Here is a 24,581-nt window from a genome sequence, read left to right as displayed (position 1 = left end):
TATGAACTTGTTTTCTTAATTTAGGTCTGAAAACACTGCATCTTTTTTGTTATTTTGACCATTTGTCATTTTCTGCAAATAAATGCTGAAATTCACAGCTTTTTTTGGAATTTGGGAGGGATGTTGTCAGTAGTTGATATAATAAAGCAAAACTGTTCATTTTACTCAAACACACACACCTATATATAGTAACATCAGGGAAACTGATACTTTTGCAGTGGTCTCTTATTTTTTTTCCAGAGCTGTATATACGGTATCTGTGTTACATTTTTCTGTGCCACTTCCACTTTTGGTTGGTGGCATCTATTATATGCTGTAATTTATGTCGATGCAGAGAGTTATTTCCAAGCTGCAGCTATGCTGGCTGCAAATCAGGTTGTAGATCTTTACCCATTACAGGAGATACCCTGCAATTGCAGGTGCAGGTTTTTCTCTTCTCTTTTCTACTCTCCTGAGAAGGTTAGTGGGCAGTAAATCATTACAGGCAAAAGCAGAAAAATATCTATACCTTTACAAATGCATTTAACTTTAGAAACGAGAATCACCAACTGGACCCAATACCACCCAATAGGATGTTGGTGCATGGTTGACAAAGACCCATTCTTACACAAAGTCCATATTGCCCATTAGGACAGCATCAACATACCGGTATTTATTGGAAGTTGCAAAAGTGTCACAAAGTCATGCTTTCTCAGTTTGAATGTGGCATAGAGGAATGCCCCCAAGATATTCAGCTATTTTTCTTTCTCTGGATCTGTCTCTCTCTCTCTATGGACTTCTCTTTTTTTGTCCTCTTTCTCTACTTTTCTTTGTCTCTGTATCCCTCCTTCATTATATCGATCAATATTCACTCTCTTCTCACACCATTCCTCCCCATATGTCTCTCTACGCATCCTCCTTTCATTCTTAAAAGGAGCATCTCCAGCCAGCCCTCTCCCAGCCATAGTGAGATTGTTATGCAGACCCTGCAATGTTGCTATAGATTTAAAAATTCATCAGGCCTTTGAAAAGTGGTGCGCAGTCTCTCAGAATTGAGTTATGTCTTAGAGAGAATTCAGCAATTGGCAAGAGTGTGTGTGTGTGTTTGTGTGTGTATTTGTGTGTGTGTGTGTGTGTGTGTGTGTGTGTGTGAAGATATGTGTGTTTTTGTCTGAGCTAATCTGTGTGCATGCATACTGCTCAGCTCAATGCCCCTGTGAACCAATTTGCCCACGCCGGTTTCTGCGCACGTCCTGCGTGCGGCTATCGCAGTCTTGCACTCACTTTCATTAACCTCGCGTAATCAAGAGTCGTGGAGAAGCACGTTTACGTGACACGATGGTGGAGCGCGGCGACAATACTGAAGAGGAGGTCATTGTTTTCTCCCTGTGAAGAGCAGGAGGATCAGCCTGGGTCGCGGCAGCATCATTTGTGTGTGGGGATGGTCTCCTACTAAGGGGCCAGGGGGGGTCATCCTACCAAGCTGAAATTGGTTGGAAAGAAAATGGGCAAACATGAGTTTTTAAGTGGACAGCAGCATTTTTTAATGGAGGCAAGATGGTCCCTTTTACTGGAATGAGCAAACCATGTGGCTGTTTTCCCTCTAACCAGGCGGTAAACTCCCAAAACAGTCTGGCAATGGAGATATGTGGCATCTCCAGATGAGAGCTGCACTAATTTAGATATGTAATGTTTTTTTTTTTGAAGTGAAGTAAAAGTGGTGCACAGTCTCGCAGAAGACGCAGAAGAGTTTTCCCTCTAACCAGGCGGTAAACTCCCAAAAAAAATCTGGCAATGGAGATATGTGGCATCTCCAGGTGAGAGCTGGAAGTAAACTAAAATCTCTGCTCCATTTAGTAGCACCGAGTGTGCTTGTTCAGTGTGATCTTGTGAGTGCTCTGTTGCGGTTGTTTTCGGCTCTTTCATTGAAGTGAACTGGGAGAAACGATCCTGAGGTGGACTAAAGTTAAACCACCAAGTTGTGTGTATTGCAGAAACTAGCTGAACTGTCTCAGGACTTCCAGCCAGACACTGACAGCTAAAATATTTATTTGCATTGTCGACACAGTTGCCACTGGAATGTAGCGTTGAGAATCAGTTGTGTATGTTGTTGAAGGTGTGGATGGCCCTATGTGGACTTATGAGGAGGATAAACTCTCACGATCACTGTGTTGAGATAGGAGCTAAGTTTTCTTATTTGTTTTCACCTAGTAGTGTAGTCTCTGAAGGATTATGCTGACATAGACGACTCAGGAAGACATGATCTGTAAAGAGAACAATGGGGCTTGAAGAGGGCTCGAAGCTAGAAGGTGAAAGCTAAGACTGAATTCCCCTGTAGCCTGAAAGATACTGTGTGTGTATGTGTGTGTGTGTTTGTCTGTGTGCCTGTGTGAGTGTTTGTCTTGTTGGTCTTTTGCTGTTTCAGCTGTTAAAACTGTATTATTGCACTTTCCCAGTCCGTCTATGTGTGTGCTATGCCATGATCTTCTTTGCTTGACCACTCCTCATCTCTGACAGATAGATGCTTGTTTTGAGGCCATGGCTTTCTCCCCATCTCCTCTCCTCCCTTCCCCTCTCCTCTGTCCTCAACCCTAAAGGGTATTGAAACTGGGCTTTGTGAAGTTCTATTGCCCCATTACTCTTATAACCCCCCCCCCCCATCTCACCCTCACCCTCAGGCAGGTACATCAGTACACCCTCCGGCCCAAACACAGACTGATAATGTCCCAAACGGACATCGCTCAGGGGAGCCCAAGTTTCTTGCTGACCCCCCACCCCACCCCACCCCCTTATCCTTCCAGTCTGGATGAGAGACGTAAAAGCGATAGGTCAGTTCAGGGAGGACTCAGCTGTGACTGTGGGCTTTGCCACATCCTGCTCTCTCTCTCTCTCTCTCTCACTCACTCTCGCTTGTCTGCTGGCCGGCACCCTGGGAGAAAGCCAGAGGCCTCTCCTCCCGCAGTGGAACTCAGTGAAATATTGATGAGGGTGGCCTGGTCTTGTCAGCCAAGGAATCCTCAGTGGTATCCTCGTATTTCGCAACTTTCCGTTTAGTGTAAAAAAGTTAACTTTTTTCGTCCCCCCCCCCCTTCAGTTAAGGGTTTTTTTCCTGAGTAAAATTTGTTTTTGTGTGGAGATCCATGCCAATATGCTTTGGTCAGAAATAATCACAGTGGCTAGCGCCAGTGTACCTGTGACATTGCCAGCTTCGCCTCATTGCCAATATCTCTCTGAAGGTTACCTTGCATACTGATGCCACTCCTCAGTCTAGAAAGTTCTTTTTGCTGATGGCACCAGTCCTGGTAAGCTGAAATGGCCTGCCATCTGTCTCGCTGGCCTTGCCTGGCCTGATGAGATGGGATGAAATGAGAGGCTCACCACTGAAGTGGCCTTCTATCCAACCAGCCCTGCGGCCTCAGGCAAGGGGACCTTGTCCAGTGACAGAACCTCAGTTTCATCTGAGGCACGGCCCTGGATCATGTCCTCTGACTGAAGGGTCTCTCTCTCTCTCTCTCTCTCTGTCTCTTTCTTACTGTCTCTCTTTCTCTCTGTCTATCTATCTCTCTCTCATTCTCTTTCTCTATCTCTTTCTCACACACTCTTTCTCTCTCTCTCTCTACCAGTTGTTGTGGCCTTACTCTGAGAATGGATTAATCAATAGTTGATACTGGCAACAAGGACGCGATGGCTCTATCGACTTTAGCTTTGCTCTCGGCTCTGTTTTCACAGCCTCACACCTGTGGGGCCAGACTACTGCCTTCTCTCAACACGGAGCCAATAAAAGAGCCCTGTAAATGATTCATATGCCCTCGCCCTCCCCTTGCACTCACTAGAGACGCACTCCTACATCAGCCTTTGTTTTCTATAACTTCTTTATCTCTTCATGTTGCTGGTTGAGTTGAGTGTATGCTGCCTTTGATAACAATCATAAATAATAATAATAATAATAATAATAATAATAATAACTAGAAATGCAATTCCAAGGAATTACCAGTGCATGAAAATGCTAAAGTTGTGATGTAAAATATCATGTATAGTTAAAACAGATAATACAGAGATGGTTACTACGGTGATGCTAGGATAGACATGGTGGTTGCATAGCTTAATAAAAGTTGATAGTTTAAAAGTAGACTGTTTAAAAGCTGAATGTAGATAGTTTAAAAGTTGTTGATAGACAGTAGATAGTTTAAAAGTTGTTGATAGACAGCTAGTTTAATAGATAGTTTAATGATAGTTTCAAAGTAGACCGTTTAAAAGTTGAAGGTAAATAGAAGTTGTTGACAGACTGGAAGTTGAATGAATGTTGATATTCAAATAGTTTAATAGCTGTGTATAGGTAGATATTTGACGATAACTGAAAGTTGGAATGGCTCTAATATTTGCTAGTAGTTATGCTAAGTTTTTTACTATGCTAACCATGCTACTTAGCGAATGTTTTATAGCAGTGCTAGCAATGCTAACCTGTTAACCATGCTACTTAGCTAACGTTTTCTAGCAGTTTAATGAATGTTGATATTCAAATAGTTTAATGGCTGTGTATAGGTAGATATTTGACGATAACTGACAGTTGGAACGGCTCTAATGTTTGCTAGCAGTTATGCTAAGATTTTTAATTCTGCTAACCATGCTACTTAGCTAATGTTTTATAGCAGTGCTAGCAATGCTAACCTGCTAACCATGTTACTTAGCTAACGTTTTCTAGCAGTTTAATGAATGTTGATATTCAAATAGTTTAATGGCTGTGTATAGGTAGATATTTGACGATAACTGAAAGTTGGAACGGCTCTAATGTTTGCTAGCAGTTATGCTAAGATTTTTAATTCTGCTAACCATGCTACTTAGCTAATGTTTTATAGCAGTGCTAACAATGCTAACATGCTAACCATGTTACTTAGCTAACTTAACTAACATTTTCTAACAGTTTTGCTAAACATGCTAAATATGTTAGCAATGCTAATATGCTAACTATGCTAACCATGTTACTTAGCTAACTTAGCTAATCATTTTTAGCAGTTATGCTAACTATGCTAACTAACATGCTAACATGTTAACATGCTAACTATGTTAACCATGTTACTTAGCTAACCTAGCTAAAAATGTTTAGTAGTTTTGCTGAAAATATTAACTAGCATGCTAACATGCTAACCATGTTACTTAGCTAACCTAGCTAATCATTTTTAGCAGTTTTGCTAAAAATGCTAACTAGCATGCTAACATATTAGCATGCTAACTATGCTAACCATGTTACTTAGCTAACTTAGCTAATCATTTTTAGCAGTTATGCTAACTAGCATGTTAACATACTAGCATGCTAATTATGCTAACCATGTTACTTTAGTTAACCTAGCTAATCATTTTTAGCAGTTTTGCTAAAAATGCTAACTAGCATGCTAACTATGCTAACCATGTGACTTAGCTAACCTAGCTAATCATTTTTAGCAGTTTTGTTAAAAATGCTAACAATGTTAGCAATGCTAACATGCTAACTTTGTTAACAGTGCTAACTAGGGTAGGAGTCATAGTTGATGAAAAGTGTTGACATAGTTGATGACAAGTTAAAAGTTGTTGACAGCTAGTGAATGTATATAGTTTAAAAGTTTAAAAGTTGAATGTAGATAGTTTAAAAGTTGTTGATAGACAGCTAGTTTAATAGATAGATAGTTTAATGATAGTTTAAAAGTAGACTGTTTAAAAGTTGAATGTAAAAAGTTCAGTAGTTTAATGGGTTACATTGTTTAAAAGTGGATTATTGTAGTGAGGACTTTTATTTTGAAACAGTTTTGGGCAGAGGAAACAGTTGAATAGGATGTGTAGTCTTAATTGACCCAGATTGTATGCTTAAAGCCTGAGGCTGCAGGTGGCCTGAACACCTGCCATAGGATTCTAATTGCTTAACGGCCGTATTATGATGTCACAATCGGCAATGTTAAGTCTATGGGGATTTTTTAAAAAGTTTTTCTTTAATAGTTTAAAAAGTATAAAAGTTTCAAAGTTGAAAAGTCATACCAACCCGATCTGTTTGAAGACCTACGTTACAAAGTTTGAACGAAGTTTTTAAGTTAAACTGTTCAAGAGAAATTGCGTACGGAAAAAGTGGTAAGCGGAATAATAAGAAGTTGTTGAAGTTGCCTAGGAAGAACAGTACAGTGCATTTTCATGCACTGTAATAATAAGACGAAGTTGCCTAGGAAGAACAGTACAGTGCATTTTCATGCACTGTAATAATAATAATAATAATAATAATAATACTGTAATACATTTGTATTTAAAAGCGCCTTTCCTGACACCCAAGGTCGCTTCACAAAGATAGCTACAAATACAATTAATAAAACATGAATATGATAGTATAATCACATTTACAAGTAATGAAGCAATAAGTAACAATGTCACATTGAATATGCTTGCCTGTAGAGATAGTTTTTTAAATCACTTTTGAAATCTCCATTGGTTTCACAATGATGAATGTAATGGGGTTTGATCACTTTCGATGATTGAATTAGACTTTACACAAAGCGAGTAGCGGAGGATAATGAAAGCAAGTTCGAGGGGATAATGAAAGACTATATTATACCTTTATATCTATTTCATTTTTATGCATTTGCTAATGACTGCCTAATGATATGAAATTGGAGCATAAATATTTGGATATAGACATGGTCTATATTACCCTTCAGTGGTTGTACTTGTATTAAGTTATTATGGTGGCAGCACACATTGCCCCTTTGACCCCCCCCCCCACACACACACACACACACACATACACACACAAGCACACACCCCTGAGTGATCTCTATATCTGCTGTGTCTGCCGCCGGCCCCCGCAGGGCAGAGCAGAATGGATCGAGCCGTCAGTGTGGCTCCATAGGAGATGGGGGGATCCATCATCGTGGCGCGGGGGGATTTGAGGACACGCTCGGCCGGCTCCTTTTCCTCTGGATCAGTGTGTGCACCCCCCTCCCGTACCGAGGGTCGAGGGCTCCATCAGCGCAGTGATTTATGGCCCTGATTTGGTCCCTCATCAGGGTTCTGTGGTCAACACCTCCCCGTCCATATTAAGAGGGGGGATAGGGGGTGGGGTACGTGTCCTGACTGGACTATGGCTGACACAGACAACACTGCATTTGGTTCACTCCAGGGACGTGCACAGGAATTTTGAGGGGCGGTTGCTCTGACCTGAAAAAAGGGCACCCCCCCCCCAAAAAAAAAAAAAACTCACGGGCTATATGAAGGACTGAGAATAACATAGCCTTTATTAAAATATATATACACTTCTATATATATAGAAGTAAAACACTGAAATACAGCACTCAATCACCTTAACTAATAACACAGAAAAACATGACTTGAGCATGAAAATCACCAACATCAATATCCTATCAAGTCACTGATAGGTTTCTCCAAATGTGGGCTCATCATCTGACCAATTACATATTATTGTTATTGCCATTATCATTATTATTTTAATGCCCACTAGTGGTATTTATGTTCTGCTCAGGCAAGATCTTTGAAATGATAGCCTATGTTTTTTTAAATTACAATTATTTAGCATGCAGCTCTTTAACCCTGTACTTTCTAGCATGGTCCTCTCACAGTGACGGACGGTCTGGCATTTGGGCAGATGCCAGAAGGGCCGCGGCCCCTCGTGGGGCGTTTGGGCCGGCCAATCACGGAGCGGCATGTTTGTCGGGTTTGCGCGGCCCATTTATCGCAAAGACGGTTTTGCAATATTTCTCGGCCCACTATCAAGCATCAATAGTGTTACATGGCTTACGAATAAGCCACTTATCTCCAACTCCCTTTTCCTCTTTCATAGATGGAAACTGATCAGTATTTATACCATACATGAGTCTCTACACTACAGTCATGGTGACCCTCAATATTTACATCAGTCTACATTCTTTTGTAACCTTATTCAATCAAATGATTTAAAAGTGCATTGTTTGAAATTGGAATACAATAAATATGCTGCCTGTATCTTTTATTTTATTATTGGTTTACAAAAGTTAGGCTACATGAAGCAATGACTTCTGGGAATTTCAAAACCGAATGCGTCTACTTCCTTCAGCACGGGGAATTGCCGATCTAGCATGCCTTGATCCTCGGAATTTTCCCCTTATAAAAGCTAATAAACTGCCCCCAAATGCACTTCGAAACATAAGAGAATGTCTGCTTAAATTCAGTTAAGGTGCTACAGTTGAAAATCTACAGTCGGAAATTGAAACATCTCGCCACGCACTGGGACAGCCTGAAAAAGTCTCCTCTAAACGAGTAGGCCTATACAGTCAAAGCGTCGGACTTTGATGATGCTGCGGAGATATAGGAAGATACAAAAATAAACCTGGTGAGCAAGAAATGTGCTACCTACAAGAATTGTGCATAGTTGTATAGTTTGTTTACCACAGTCACGGCCCTAGAATAGCTCTGAAACTAGGGGCGAACGCGCTGCAGAGGGGGCAGCATGCATCTCACTCGCAAAATGAAACATTTCTGTGGGGCGCCTGCCATGGACCTCGCAGTTGCAAAATCAGCATAAACATTAACGGACAGCTGCTTCCGTTGGCCGATTAAAATCTAGTTACCATGCTGTCAACTAAAGCACACATCCTGTACCGGGCATGGCTATTAAATTTGCGTCAAAGGCTGATAGTTTCAATTGTAGATGCACTCTTTAAAGTTAATAGCAGCCTCCTCACATTCCTTATTATTTCGGATTTAAAATGAACACCAGTGCATTATATAAGGCTACAATTTAAATTGACATTTTAAAAGCTATTATTTCCTCTTGTTTTCCACCTCGCAAACTCTACTAGGCTACAGTAAAAGCGCATTATCTTTTGGCTATTGCGCAAAAGCCTCTTGTTCTGATATTTATTCATTTCACATTCTTACAACAACATAGCTTGTCACAACATCAATACACAGCCTTAGTATAAGGCCTACAAGTTGTGCATTGATATATCCATGTTCTTGGTTCAGTCTTTATGCATAGCCTTTTAAAGTTAGAGTTCATTACCAATGGGGCTACACTCTAAACCCGAACTAGTTGTCATTACTAGAAAATTGCGTGGAAACCGATTGCCTTAAACCATTCTAGTTTTTACAAAACATAAAACTAAACATGTTTAGTTGTGTCAACTAACAACCTTATGTTGATGCTGTAGACAAATTAAGCTTACATTAGTAGTCTTTACTAAAAATCTTTAGTTCACTTAACTTATTGTTTCAGAAGTTGCAGTTGTATAAAATACTAGGTTAAAATGCATGTTAACAAATTCATTCAAATATGAACTAAGTTCTGTAGATAGGCCTATTGTTTTTTTATTTTAAGATTAGGGTACTGTATTAATTTAATTGTTTTATTAAAAATTGAAAAGAAATTCATCACAATGTATAGGAATGCCTTTTATTATTGATAAAACATGAACAAACAACATTTAAACTCATAAATATTCCACATCCACTGTAGATGAAGAACCTATAAAAAAAAAAGACGAAGAACCTATAAAAAAGAACATAAGAAAACAATTTTTTAGTCCATGTTCATTTACACAGTTGAAATAAAAGTTTGTTATATCACCTATGAATGCAACAAATAAGTGAATGGACATTAGCCAAAAGCTAACCAACATGTGCTGCTATGGTTAGCTAAAACTGTCTACAGACAAAAACACCTATTTCAATGATAAAGTCTGAATTAAACTTAGTAGCACCAAGACAAGTATATTTACACGAAAACATATGTGATATTGTTATAATCTGGCATACACACCCATTAGAAGGTAGCTACCATGAGCTAACTGTCCGAAAGACTACTAGCATGCTAACAACGGAGCTAATGTTACCTTACTTTTCTCAGGTTAATGTAAGTTAATCACGTAAACAAACATTTAGCTAACTATTGGTCAAACTGAACATAATTTTCGGTTATTTCATCAGAATTTTAATCTTTCAACAAGTTCATCAGAAAGTTCACCCACCATTTGATGTAGTAGCCTATTTGTCACAGCAGCACGAGGCATGGAGTCATTCATCTGGACTGAGAAGCAGGAGGAACGGTTGATGGGCAGAATTTTTTTTAGACCCCTCCTCTGCCTTGCAAAAACATAACATTTATCGTTCTCTCTGCTTAACATGATCAGTGCACTGTATATTTCACTTAAATAGTACAATCAACTCATTTCTTTTAGTTATGACATAGAGTTTTCACAAAACACACAAACATTAGTAGTGACCACCTAACATATTTATTACAACTAAATCTGGGTTTAGAGTGTACAAACGTGTTATGTCCGTGCATGTGAAGTTATATCTGTGTGTTGTGAGCATGCACGTGTGGGCCGCTGGTTGTTGAAAATGCCAGGGCCGTTTTTTAATCCCAGTCCGTCACTGTCCTCTCATCTCATATTTGGTGATCATCACTTGGGCCTACCTGCCCTCCTGGTCCACATTTTCCTCACATGTTCTGGAGGCTTGTGACTGCTCCTCATCTTAAATGTAATGTAATTATGAAACATTGCCATTAGTAGGCTAAAATATGAGTCTGATTAATTAATCAATTCGCTTACACAGTGTCATGTCATCTTTATCACAGAAAGTTTCTGTCTCACCTGCTGGTTGGCTTTTTCACAGCCAACCCTGCAGTGATGTGCTGCCCTTTGCTGCCTCCCTGAATTGTCTCTCCCTCTCCTGAATCCGCCTCTTTTCAGTGGGCATCAAACAATACCCAAAATAGTGAATAGGATTTAAGCATTTAACCATTTTGAATAAAATAATTAATGTGATGCATTACTTCCATCATTCATTCTTGCTAAAATGTGAGAAAGTAACTATCAGCATACATGTAGCTTAGTTTGCCTAATGCAGGGGTGGGCAAACATTTTGGCTCAAGGGCCACATTGGGTTTTGAAAATTGGCCTGCGGGCCGCACAGTAGCATAATGTTCAAGTTAGTTCTGCTGCAAAGGAGATAACTAAGAGTAGCCTATGCCTATCATCTCTATTTAACATGATGTTTTGACATTGTAAACGTTCTCTAAGAGTGAAAAGCAGTTTGCGATAAAGCTAACCAATGTCGTCTCTGTCACAGGAAAAAAATAGCAAGCAGCCTGATAACCAAATTAAATGCTCGGCGGGCCGGATGAAAGTGCTTGGTGCGCGGGCCGCAGTTTGCCTACCCCTGGCCTAATGCCTACCAAAACTGGCTATGTGGTACAGGCTGCTTGTCTGCGAGCTATCTGTCTGATTATTTAGGCTAAACGTGGCAAACTCAGCCTGGATTTATAAAGATTTGAATTAATTTCATAAAACTTGATGATGATCGTTCGTTTGTTATACATCACAAACTCACTTTTTCCGACAACGTGGTTTCGCGACAATCTCCTTCTAACGGTACGGATCCACTTGTACTTCACTTCTTTTTGTCGTGTCGCATAGATGTCGCGCTGCCTCCCCACGTTCAGTCGTGTGTGGGCGTTTTGTTTAAAATGTCAGTTACCAGCTCATACTCAGTTCGTTTTAACGTATCTTAAGTGTTTTTCCACAAATGGACCACAATTTTAGGCATGTACTTAACAGTATACAACACATTAATAGCCTAAACAAACTATGCAAGCCATTTCGAAATCTTGTTTTATTTAAACTACTCAATGCAATCTCAAATCCTCACCAGAAACACCAACAGTCAATATATTCATCCAAATCCTAGTTTCGTTTGTTATGGACTATAGGTGGTCGTGGAAGAGATCGTTAAAACATTATTTGTCTGGTAAGCGGGGAACCAACGTTTCACAGGCACCGTTGTGGTAGAACAAAGGACCTACAAACTCGTCCTTTCATTGGAGAGTCGCCTCGCGTTCAACGGATTCATTTGCATAAAGCTGGGCATCGGCCAGCTTTTTTGTCGCGCTACATTATTTCAAATGCAGCGCTGCCTTCCCGGGATGCTTTGCGGGCGCGTTAAAGTCGCTTGACGTCACCCATAGGACTAGAGTGGAATGCGACACGACAAAAAGAAGTGAAGTACAAGTGGATCCGTAAGGCCGCTCATGCAGGCTCAGCTCAGCCAGGTGCCGGTCGCGTGCAGCGCTTCAGCCACGTAAACAGAGTTTGCCCTTCCCCTACTGACTTTCACTTTCGGTGCCCGAATGGAAGTGAATGAGGCTTTGCGATTTTTTTATCTAGGCCTACGTGAAATTCTGCATCCACTGCATTCCGTACGATTTATTTATTTATTTATTTATTTTCCCCTCGGAAGGGCAACGTGAGTCGAGAAGGCCATATGGGCAGTTGCCCGGGCAACCTGAGCAACCCCCCTGTGCACGTCCCTGGTTCACTCTCATGCTCAAGGTGACAGACATGTGCCACTGTTTAACACACCTTGTCAATGCAGGAATGTGTTTTGTATCTAATCTATCCATATTTTCTCATAACTCTCTATATGAAAAAATAACTTAACATTACAAGCCCTTTTTGTACACACAGATAAGTCAGTGGGCATATGAATAGTATTGTGATTGTAAATATGACGTGTGTCATATGTGTCTGAAACGTATATATATATAAATATGGTCTGAAATGATATAGCCTTATTTTAAAGGTAGTATGTAAGGTAAGCTGGTATCTCTTTAGTCATGGCAGCATCATGAAGCCTTTTCATGATTTTCTCCTTTGCTCTCTGACAGCACAGTGGAGCTGAATCACACTCCGCCTGGAGAGATTTGTGCAACAGCCGTAAAGTGTTCCAGGCTAGGAAAGTGTGAGTAAAGGGAAAAAAAAGAGAAATACACAAAACTGGGGCCAGGTGACCCAAATACTGACTGTTTGAAAACTATGTTGAGTACTGTCACCCAGGGGCGTCACTAGACCTTATTCACTGGGGCACGTGCCTTAATAAAAGTCTCCAGTGCCCCAGTAAAATTCTAGCGCTGCTCTCGCTGGAAATGGCATTCATGAGCGCATCTCCTGCCTGCTTTAGTCATGACTCGAGCCTGTCACTTACCAGCCAATAAAAAAACAAGGAAAAAAAGAAAGGGGCCATTATAGCCAATCAGGAAATAGCACCTCTGTAGCTGGGTAAGATTGAACGCAACAACCAATGAAAATCGTTCACATGATTCTTCCGAGTATTTCGTCCGCTGGAGCTCGTCATATTATTACTTTGAGCACAGAGTAAGTCGTCCCCTGTTTTAATGTTACAACAAATTTACAACTTGTTTGACAGAAAAAATGACAAGTTGATCGCTGTTAGAGAATGTTGCCCACATAATTAGCAGTCGTAGCCTAAATTTAGCAACAGTTTACCAGTTTGTGCTCTCTCCCTCACACACACACTCACACCATGCATAGGCTGCATGCACACATGCGGACAATTAATAATGATTTATACGTATACTGGAGAGAGAGAGTCCAGTAAAAGTAGCATATACTGTTTGTGAAGCTGTCCTACTATAAAACTAAACATAGCCTTCTGATAAACTATTCAGAGATGGACATCAGGCAATTCTTCCTGAACAGAGGCAGAGGGAAAGGAACAGTGAGGAGAGATGAGGAGGACGAGGGAGGTATGATAATTGCCCACATTAAAGGTAACATTTATGCTGGTAATAGCCAGTGCTGTGATTTGATCAATGGTTTAATGGCAAACATAAATAAGTTTGCTGCATTTGTAAATGTAGCCTATAATAATCTACACATAATCAGACTCTGATTCTGTGTAGATTATTATAGGCTACATTTGCAAATTATCGCCAAAAGTCAGTATGAAGGCTTTAGTAGGCTATTTAAGCTACAAAGAACTGCAGTATTGCCAGGATGACTACAGGACCCTTGCCTGGGAGGGAAGTATATCTCAATTTTGACTAAAAATAAGCTTCCCTTGTGTATGAAAGCTTATTAAATTCATGCAGTGAGTATACAGTAGGCCTACTTATGCCTATGTGTTTGGATGTTGCTGCAGTGGCTGCAACAACAATTGAGGGAGAGTGCTGGAGGAGGAGAAGGAGGAGGAGGAGGAGAAGAAGGAACAGAGAGGGGAGAAAGAGCACAGGCTGGGCAGTCCAGTACCAGGCAGGAGAGAGACAGGCAAGAAACAGATGAGGACATGATGGGGGCTAGACGTAAAAGCCATTTATTTCATATTGCGCGCACATTTAAATGTTTTTTTTTTATGTATTGGGAGTTGGGGGCCTGTGCCCCAGCAAAGCTCTAGGTCTAGAATCGCCCCTGCTGTCACCCCCCCCCCTCTCTCTATCTCTCTCTCTTATGCTCTCTCTCTGTTTCTCTCTATATATCCCTCTCTCTCTGTCTTTATTTCTCTATCTCTCTATCTCTCTGTCTCTATCTCTCTCTCTCTCTCACCAGTATGATTGCTTGACCCCTCTCCTTCTTTCTGATTGCCATGTAGGTCAACAACATGTATCACAACCTGTTTCATTCCTGCAGTGGGCTGTTGACAAAAGAGCTTTCAGCTGTGGGCATATTCATTCAGTAGATTTATTTTGTTGTTGTTGTAGAATGTCAAAAGTTATATAGCTTATTTTTCGGTTAGAGTCATTGAAACAAATTTGCTAATCTGCTGCCTTATTAGCGATTCCTTTCCTTCTCCTCTGAAGTATGCAGTGAGTGAAAAGGCTTTAAAGAGTGCTGAAACACAGCATCATGCTTACTGTCAGTAAATCAGTAATCAGTTCGGAAAATTGGTAGCGTCGTTCCAGCCCTGTTTGCTATATTTCTGCCTCCTCTCTTAGTCCTTTTCATGTTGTGGAGGATAAATGTTTTTTTCTGTTACCATCTGTTGAGCTAAAAAGATACCTTGTTTTATGTGCCAGTGCATCTGTTTTCCATTAACTCCTCGTTTTGAAATCGTGTCATTTTTTTTAGAACGTTTTGTTACTCTAGTGGACTTTTTTTGTGTATTTCTTTATCTCCCTTTCTTTCTCTCTCTGTCTCTTTGTCTGTCTAGCAGTATCACTAACAGCAGCATGTCCTGATCATAGCTGTGGAATGAAACTGAGAAAAGCAGGCCCAGCGGGTGTTTTCAGGGTTTGTTCTCAGTCAGGTAGCTGAATGGGCTAGACTTAGCGCTTCAACCCCGCAGCATCTTGGAGAGTGTGGAGAGAGTTTGGCCTGTGGAGATGGAGAATAGCAGATGTTGTTGTACCGAGTATCAAAGCGCTGTTTGTAACCTGGGGTGTTTGGACTAAGTGTTTGGCTCCAGTGAACAGACCACCATCAGACACAAGTGTGTGTGTGTGTGTGTGTGTGTGTGCGTGTGTGTGTGTGTGCGTGCGTGCGTGCGTACGTGTGTGGTGTGTCTGTCTTTCTGTTGCTGTGTACAAACACTATGGATTCTTTTTTATAATGAACACTTGACCTGATTACTCTCCTTCAGGCATTTGCCCCGGTTTCTCTTTTGTATCAGAAGTGTGCTGCACTGCCACACCTGAACAATTTTCCATTTAAAGAAAAAGGGTTTCGTCCTGATAAAGAAAAATAAGTTTTATTTATGTATTTATTTATGTATTTATTTATTTATTTCTTCTGTTTTTCCATGCTGAAACGAAATAACTATTGAGGTAATCGGTTTTAATATCATTGAAATTTGTGCAAAATTGGAAGTGACATTACAATGAAAAATCTAATTATTCATGCATTAATCCCACACTTGCGGAAGGCTATAGTAATTAAGTTTCATTTATATCTCTAATTATGCAGGCATCGAATAGAAATGGCATGTTGTTGGGGTAGAGTGAGATTGTCGCCATGGTGTTTATTGCCTAATGGATTGTGATTGCGGTGGAATCCTCTGTGTTCAACTGGTCCAGAAGTGGCACTGTTATCTGGATTTATTTAGTTATTTCTGAAATGACTTATAATTGGTAGCTTTTTCCTAATAATTAGAACCTTTCAAAAATACTTAAGAAACTACATAGAACTATATCAATGGAACAATTAAACAGCAAGACGTGTTTAATTTTATCAGCGTTTTAATACCCTACATTCAAATTTTATTAATATATGGAACTCAAATTTGCTCACCCTGCACTCATAACTATTCTTAGCCATTTGCCTGTATGTGATGCCACATGGGAAATTAATTACTTATAGGCAACAATGTAAAGGCAGCGTCAGAAAGGGAAGTACGCTCATTTTTCAGTGTCAGTTTATTTGATTTGGTCTGTTGCTGTGTATCATTGACTCCCTCTGTAATGGTTGTAATCGGTCTGTGATGTTAGGACAGAAGGTCTTGTTCTAACTGTTGGTCTTTGCAACAGACTGAGTGATTTCTCTCAGCTCAAGATGGATATGGTTGTCAACAAAACATGACATTTAATGTGTATTCACAACGGGGCCCAAATGTCAGCATTCATAACTGTTGTAAGTCACGCTCTTGCAGCACAGAAGTGGCTATTAATATTTCCTGACAGTGCTGTCAACTCTTGAATCTTCAGTCTGTGTAAGGGCCAACATCAATCACTATCTGAGGCCTCTGTTTGCTTTTGTTTATTCCTATTATAGGGAGTCTTAAAGGGGCGACTATCGTGGATGCCCTGGACACACTCTACATCATGGAGATGGACGATGAGTTCGAGGCTGCCGCGGAGTGGGTGGAGAACAACCTGGACTTCAACATGGTAAGAGAAGTCAGTACTGTATGTTCGTAATCATTTGCAGTCCTCCCATAGTCCGTGCTAGGGACCTTTAGTCGAGCTCCTATAGTGCCTGTGCTCTCCTTTTGTACTCTTTATCTTCTCTCTCTCTCTCTCTTCCTATGCCTAATTAAAACCAATATAATTACCTTTTTCACAAGTAGCTAAAGCTGAGGTTTTCAGCTACTCGAGGGTGTTACTGATCAGTTCTGTGAGATGTGCGGCGCAGGGAAAGATGGACACTAGAGGAAATCGCACAATAAGGATTCTACCCCTTAATTTACAACACAGAACGGTGGCTTGCATCAGTCAGAACATTCCGCTCCAAGACTTTGTAAGTGGGTATGCTATTATTTATTACCCTTCTGTGGCTCAGAAGCATAGACGGCTCAGAAGGCTTATCGAGCTTGACAATACAGTGTTTCCTCTAGGATTTTTTTAAGCAGTGGGGGCAGGCCTGTCCGAACCACCCCCCTTCTATCAGAAACATGCCGTATTGTTATTGTGAGGTTTAAGTAGGCTAATGTTAACAATTCATGTGGATGTCTTGTTAGCCTATGAACTTCGGTTCGGTTCGCTAGGCAAAACGTTGGTGCACTGATGATAGTCAGGATCATCTCTAACTTGCCAACTAGTATTGTTCAGTTCATGTATATAACATGCTTTACTTGCTACCTGGATAATTTCCGCGAATATTATTAAGGTAAGATGAATGATAAGATCATTAAGCTTTACTGTGTTCGGTGGATTAACGGCATCGTGGCAAAGGCAGCTAGTAGCCTACAGCATGGAACAATCTCCGTGGAAACTATAGGATTTTCGTGCCGGAAAATCCCTTTCAATGCAGTAAATTGCTTAACGTTTCTCCTTAACTAAGGAAACATTTTAAGGTATTCTAAATCCCTTACCTAAGGAGAAATTAAGCCTTAAGGGTCATACTTAAGGGAAAAAACTTAAGGTGCTTTGTGCAACCGGCGGCCACTGTACCTTAGTGTGCTGTGCTAGTTGGCGTGGCGATGCCTTACTTAATGGCTGAGCTGATTGGCCACTGCACTGTCTGAAGTGGAGCTGAGAGAGACGACCTCTTCCTCTGCCACTCAGTGTGTGGGAGCACTTACAGCTAGCACCGCAATGCCTGAGTCATCAGTCTGGAACTGCTAGTGTGTGTGTGTGTGTGTGTGTGTGTGTGTGTGTGTGTGTGTGTGTGTGTGTGTACGTGTGTACGTGTCTGTCAACAGTTTCATGCCCACAGACAGAAACAATTCCATTCCATACTGTTTAACAACCACCATATGTTCTTCTTGTGGGAAAATGTCAGGTAATAAGGGGTAATAAGGGGAGCGATCTGTCTTTGGAAGGCGAACGTATTAGCACACGTACAGTATCTGAACCCTGAGGTGCTCTACTGTAAATCCATTTAATTACTATGCTCCCAACTATATAACACCAGCGGTCTCCACTCCAGAGATGCGCTGCGCGGGGAACTGTCCCCCCTGGCCCCTGTGGAAGCAGGTGCATACACTGTAATAGCATCAACTCCTTTCTGTTCCCCTCGGTGACCTGCAGCATTGTTCTCTTCATCTCCTTTAATGAGCTTCTCTGCCCTCAGCCTACGCCTCCACCCCCTGCTCCACCTTCTCACTTAAGATCCCTCGCAGCCCCGTGTGTAGCCTGGAATGTCTTCGGAGAGCTTCTCTAGTGTAGCTTTCTTTCTCTCCACTTAAGAATGCTCCCCTGCTCTCTCCCTCTTTGTCTCTCGTCTTTCCTGTTTTTCTTACTGTATGTCTTACCTTTCCCCTTAATTCCCTTGCACTCTATTTTTATGTCTCTTTCCTCTTTCTGCTTGTTTTGTCTATGTGCCATAGGGCTCTCTCTCTCTCTCTCTCTCTCTCTCTCTCTCTCTGTGTGTCTCTCTCTCCCCCTCTCCTCTAGGCTATCCCACAGTCAGAAAGAGGAAGGCCAAACTACAGCTTATGCAATCTTAATTCCTGAGCCACTGGAGCATATTATATCCCTTCAAAGCACTTTTTTCTTAAATCCAGGAGAACGACTGCTAGGAGAGAAAGAAAGAGAGAGAGAGAGAGAGAGAGAGAGAGATGGGAAAGGTGAAGTGAAGAGAAAGTGCCCAAGACTTTTAACATTCAGGCAGAGAAAAGAAAGCCACAATTCACTCCACTTTATTGGTCAGTGACTGACAGGAAAGTTCTAATCTCTAGAGTGCTTGACCTCAGAGGTAAAATGAATGGCGGACGGATGACTGCAGCATTGGACAGGGTTTTGTGTTTTGCATTTTCCAGAGGGAAGAAAGAGGAGAAGAGGAGGAAAGTTTTACTTTTCCCACGTGACTGGACTTTGATTCCTCCTCTCCTCTGTTCCCCTTATGTATCTTCCCTCGCTCCTTGAATAGAGAGAGAGAAAAAGAGAGAGAGAGAAAGAGAGAGAGGGAGAAAATTCATTGTCCATTCTCAACTGAGGCACAATCCGTCAAGAATCACAGCGTTTTTGTCCGCATGGGAAGAGTAGGGGAGGGAGAGAGAGAGGAGTAGGAGGAGGATGGGGGGATGTGAAGGGGAGGAAGAGAGAGAGGAGGAGGAGGATGGGGGGATGTGGAGGGGAGGAAGAAAGAGAGAGGAGGAGGATGGGGGGATGTGGAGTGTAGGAAGAAAGAGAGGAGGAGGATGGGGGGGATGTGGAGTGGAGGAAGAAAGAGAGAGGAAGAGGATGGGGGATGTGGAGTGGAAGAAGAGAGAGGAGGAGGAGGATGGGGGATGTGGAGTGGAAGAAGAAAGAGAAAGGAAGAGAATGGGGGGATGTGGAGGGGAGGAATAAAGAGAGAGGAGGAGGATGGGGAGATGTGAAGGGGGGAAAGCAGAGGTGTATGAGAGGCGACATTAATGATCAGAAGTGCCGGCAAACAGTGTTAACAAACTTTTAATTGAAAGGCTTCTGTTTTGTTGCCCTCCAGCCATTTCCAACCAGGCAAGTGCCCCTAGGGAATGGGGCATTAAGATTCGTCTCCAGCGCTGGAGTACAGAGCTATTCCACTTCCTATTAAGAGCCCATGTTGTCTTGCACATCCGCCGCAATGTTGTTTCAGAGCCGTGTGTTTCAGAAAGATCCCCAAATAATTTAGAGGCTCAGCGAAGGTGCTCTGAACTCTGTATTTTGAGAAATTTATGTGCTGGGCCACCCTGGTGCTACATTATTGGAAGAGAACCTTGCACTTTGTGGATTTGTCTGACCCCTTTTACTGATTGGACTATCTGTTGCAGAGCCAAAATGAAATAATAATAATAATAATAATAATAAATATAGCCGCAAGCGGCAATGGCGGGCCCGAGCACCTGCGGGCCGCAACCCGTCACATGTCGGAATCCAACAAAGCACCGACGTGGTGCGTTTGTGAAATGTACATAAGTGATGCGTGGGCTATTTGCTTTTGTATTTTATTTTCTGCCACATTTACTCGCTTGGCCAGATGGGGGCGTAATGCAAGGCAGGCCTATTGGGTGTCATCATAATCATAAAATATATTAACCTGAGAAATTTCAGATCATTCATTTTAAGCAAAGAACATTTTTGATACACTTTCTGGTTGGCCAGATGGTGGCGCTATGCTAGGCCTGTGAATTACGCATGTGAATATCATCACAATAATGATATCCAATATTTGATAAAGTTTCAGAACAATCACTTAAGGCATTGTCCATTTCTGGCAGATTTCCTGCTTGACCAGGTGGTGGCGCTATGGCAGGCAGGCCCATTGGGTGTCTGGATATCATCATAATCATAATATCTATTAACCTGAGAAGTTTCAGACCATTCATTCAATGCACTGTGATTTATGACACATTTCCTGTTTATGTGGTGAGATATTAAAATCATATCAAATATATTACAACATTCAAATATCCATTCACAATTTAACATCAGCGACATCTTGGCATAATGTTTGCCAAATTTCAAATGAATCTGACAAACCGTCTAGGAGGAGTATGTTCAAATTGATCATGTGACATCAGTATAATTGTCATTCTTTCTGTTGCCAGTTGGTGGCGCTATGCCAAACATGCATTATGGGCATGTGAATATTATCATTAACATGGTCTTCCATGACCTGTGAAATTTAAAACATTTCAAGGCATGCATGGTGAATTATGACACATTTATTGTTTATGTGGAAGGGTATTAAAATTAATATCACTAGATGTGTGTGCCAAATTTCAAGACTTTTCGTTTATGTTAACCACCTCAAAATATTTGCCAACCACGAGATCAGTCACCTAAGGGGGCGCTAGCGAGGCCCTGGGCCACGCCCGGGGTCAAGCTCTTGTACCTAACTGCGATGTGTGACACCTGACGTGTGTGCCAAATTTCAAGAGTTTTCGACCATGTTAACCACCTCAAAAACAGGAAAGCAAAAAAGTAGAATAACAATAATAATATAGAAAAATAATAATAATAATCCTTACAAAAACAATAGGGCCTTGCGCCCTTCGGTGCTCGGGCCCTAATAATCCTTACTAAAACAATAGGGCCTTGCGCCCTTCGGTGCTCGGGCCCTAATAATAATAACAATAAATATAGAAAATAAAAAAAGGTGTCAACTTAGTCCATTCCCTACATGAGACAGAACAATACATTAGTTGCTCAACAAACAACAGGGAGACAAAAGCGACCAAGTGAATAATTTTTGATTGCATTCTGGTGATGCATTTTATTCAAAGGACTATGTGCTTTTTGTCTTGTCTCTAAGCAGCAGCAGACGCTTAAGAGAGGGGTCACGTATGCCATTACATTAAGTGTCTTACTCATTGTGTACTTTAGAAAAAATCTGCCTGTGCTGTCCTCTGCCTAGTTGTTTACACTCCCACCATCCTGACATTAAGCGTTTTCCATCAGGTATTTGAGGTCAATTTTGACTCGGTTGTTATTGAATATTGAGTGAAGAGACCAGTTTGATAAAAGAAAGTTTTGAGTGTGTGTGTGTGTGTGTGTGTGTGTGTGTGTGTGTGTGTGTGTGTGTTGGGGGGGGGGGGTCATATAGTTGTAGGTGATCAGGGACTTTGTTATAGAGAGAAAAAACACAGATCATGCACATGTGTATTTTCCAGCTCTGCATCTTCCTTCACATGTATAGAATACCTACAGAGTTACCTGTGCAGTGTGTGTGTGTGTGTGTGTTGAGGTAGCTGTGCTGCAGGTGGGTGGGGGGGGGTGTATATGTTGAGGTAGCTGTGCTGCAGGTGTGTGTGTGTGTGTGTGTGTGTGTGTGTGTGTGTGTGTGTGTGTGTGTGTCTGTTGAGGAAGCTGTGCTGCAGGTGGGTGGGGGGGGTGTATATGTTGAGGTAGCTGTGCTGCAGGTGTGTGTGTGTGTGTGTGTGTGTGTGTGTGTGTGTGTGTGTGTGTGTGTGTTGAGGTAGCTGTGCTGCAGGTGGGTGGGGGGGGGTGTATATGTTGAGGTAGCTGTGCTGCAGGTGTGTGTGTGTGTGTGTGTGTGTGTGTGTGTGTGTGTGTGTGTGTGTGTGTGTGTGTGTGTGTTGAGGAAGCTGTGCTGCAGGTGGGTGGGTGGGTGTGCTGATGCTGAGGAGTGTGTTATTGTTGGTAAAGAGTTAACTGTGCTGTAGGTGTGTGTGTGTGTGTGTGTGTGTGTGTGTGTGTGTGTGTGTGTGTGTGTGTGGAGGTGGCTGTGCTGTAGGTGTGTGAGCTGTGCTGATGCTGAGGAGTGTGTTATGGTTGGTGAAGCGTTAACTGTGCTGTAGGTGTGTGCGTGTGTGTATGTGTGTGTGTGTGTGTGTGTGTGTGTGTATAGGTGGCTGTGCTGTAGGTGGGTGTGTGAGCTGTGCTGATGATGGAGTGGGTTATGGTTGGTGATGAGTTAACTGTGCTGTAGGTGTGTGTGTGTGTGTGTGTGTGTTGAGGTGGCTGTGCTGTGGGAGGGTGTGCGAGCTGTGTGTGTGTGTGTGTGTGTGTGTGTGTGTGTGTGTGTGTTGAGGTGGCTGTGCTGATGATGGAGTGGGTTATGGTTGGTGATGAATTAACTGTGCTGTAGGTGTGTGTGTGTGTGTGTTGAGGTGGCTGTGCTGTAGGTGGGTGGTTGTGTGTGTGTGTGTGTGTGTTGAGGTGGGTGTGTGAGCTGTGCTCATGATGGAGTGGGTTATGGTTGGTGATGAGTTAACTGTGCTGTGTGTGTGTGTGTGTGTGTGTGTGTGTGTGTGTGTGTGTGTGTGTGTGTGTGTGTGGAGGTGGCTGTGCTGTAGGTGGGTGGGTGTGTGTGTGTGTTGAGGTGGGTGTGCGAGCTGTGCTCATGATGGAGTGGGTTATGGTTGGTGATAAGTTAGCTGTGCTGTGGGTGTGTGTGTGTGCTGTAGGTGGGTGTGTGAGCTGTGCTCATGATGGAGTGGGTTATGGTTGGTGATGAGTTAACTGTGCTGTGGGTGTGTGTGTGTGTGTGCTGTAGGTGGGTGTGTGAGCTGTGCTCATGATGGAGTGGGTTATGGTTGGTGATGAGTTAACTGTGCTGTGTGTGTGTGTGTGTGTGTGTGTGTGTGTGTGTGTGTGTGTGTGTGTGTGTGTGTGGAGGTGGCTGTGCTGTAGGTGTGTGTGTGTGTGTGTGTGTGTGTGCTGATGATGGAGTGGGTTATGGTTGGTGATGAGGCGCTAATGCGTCCGTATTCTGGGCCTCTCCAGGTCCTCATGTCTGCACACGCTGAGCACTGATTAGCTCGCCATCGCGCCGCTCGCCCCAGCTGTGAGCCTCTTAAATCACCACCAGCCAGGACAGCTCACAAGCACTGGAGCACTGGCCATCTCACCAGGCTGCTCTCAGCCTCCTCCGCAGCTACTCCTCTCTTCTCCTCTCCTCTTCCTCCTCTCCTCACCTCTCTGTTCCTTCTTATGTTCTCCTTTCCTTTTCCTCTCCTCTTCCTCCTCTTTTCTTCTTTTCTTTCTCCATCTCTCTCTCTTTCTCTCTCTCTTTTTCTGTCTCTGTCTCTCTTTCTTCCTGTCTCTCTCTCTCTCTCTCTCTCTCTCTCTCTCTCTCTCTCCCCTGTTTGGCTTATACACATTCAGTAACACAGTGTTTTAAATTTTCCTCTTTTTTTCTTTCAGGTATCAATATTTACCATTAAACAAAATCTTTTTTGTAAACTTCAGACATGTCACATTCAAGGGAGCTATCTGTCAAATCGAAGGCACCAGTGTTTTTAAGACTTTATTTTTCTTTTCAGTTTCTTTTAAGAAGTCTCCTGAAAGTATACTTATGTAAGTGGGCCAATTTGATGAACACTGAAATACGCATGAAATGAACTTCAAGCAATCTGGTGTTTTAAAGTAAAAAAAATAGCACAAAATGTCTGCAGTTAATTCATCTATATACTTTTTAGAGGTGTTGACCATAAACATTTTGCCTTCATGTAAATAGTGAAAGGCCCTCCAGCTGGAACAGTTCTTGGATGTCCAGTGCACATGGCCCAAGCCAAACTGTCCACTTTATTCTTAAGCCACCAGCCATCCCTCACTGGACACTCCTAGAGTGGCTCAGTAACTCTGTTTCTTGAAAAAGTTATGATTGACAAACAGACAACATAAAGGTTTTCATAAAATATAAGAGCATGTAGATATAAGATATCTCAGGCCAAAGATTTGGTCAAATATTGAGGCTTTCGTTGCTTAAAAATGAGTATTCATGTTATTCTGGAATAAGTGTTCCATGCTTAACTTAATAAAGCAACACAGACTGTGTGGTTGTGGTGTTGATTAGCTCAATATGACAATAACACCCTTTGTGATATGGTAGACATAAATTAATTAGCATATTCTGTAAAAAATGATCTGGTTTGTTGTCAGACAAATGAAATGCTGACACAGGTAGAAGTTGTTGCTATATCAGTCTCCCCAGAAGCGGAGCCCGTCTACAAAGTAGGTGGATTGAAGTTAATTATTCAGCTCTCTTCAC

The 24,581-nt window shown here is 42.0% G+C and overlaps 1 protein-coding gene and 1 long non-coding RNA gene across 2 annotated transcripts in view; one reads left to right on the top strand and one right to left on the bottom strand.

Annotated features, from left to right (window-relative positions):
- Positions 1 to 24,581, top strand: part of LOC143109243 (mannosyl-oligosaccharide 1,2-alpha-mannosidase IA-like) — a 153,499-nt gene that overhangs the window by 34,825 nt on the left and 94,093 nt on the right. Inside the window, exon 3 of the mRNA XM_076271900.1 lies at positions 16,494 to 16,609. Coding sequence (XP_076128015.1) covers positions 16,494 to 16,609 — 116 coding nt within the window. The remainder of the gene's footprint in view (positions 1 to 16,493; positions 16,610 to 24,581) is intronic.
- On the bottom strand, positions 9,369 to 10,060 carry LOC143109905 (uncharacterized). Its single transcript, XR_012984000.1, has 2 exons — positions 9,957 to 10,060; positions 9,369 to 9,454 (listed from the first exon to the last, which is right to left on the bottom strand). It is a non-coding gene; the product is annotated as an uncharacterized LOC143109905 (long non-coding RNA).

The sequence above is a fragment of the Alosa pseudoharengus genome, unplaced genomic scaffold (assembly GCF_046254945.1).
Source record: "Alosa pseudoharengus isolate Yale_2024_CS ecotype anadromous, Long Island Sound unplaced genomic scaffold, YU_APseudo_1.1 YU_APseudo_1.1_scf_7, whole genome shotgun sequence".
Lineage (NCBI taxonomy): Eukaryota > Metazoa > Chordata > Actinopteri > Clupeiformes > Clupeidae > Alosa > Alosa pseudoharengus.
This window is presented reverse-complemented; position numbering and strand designations above follow the sequence as displayed.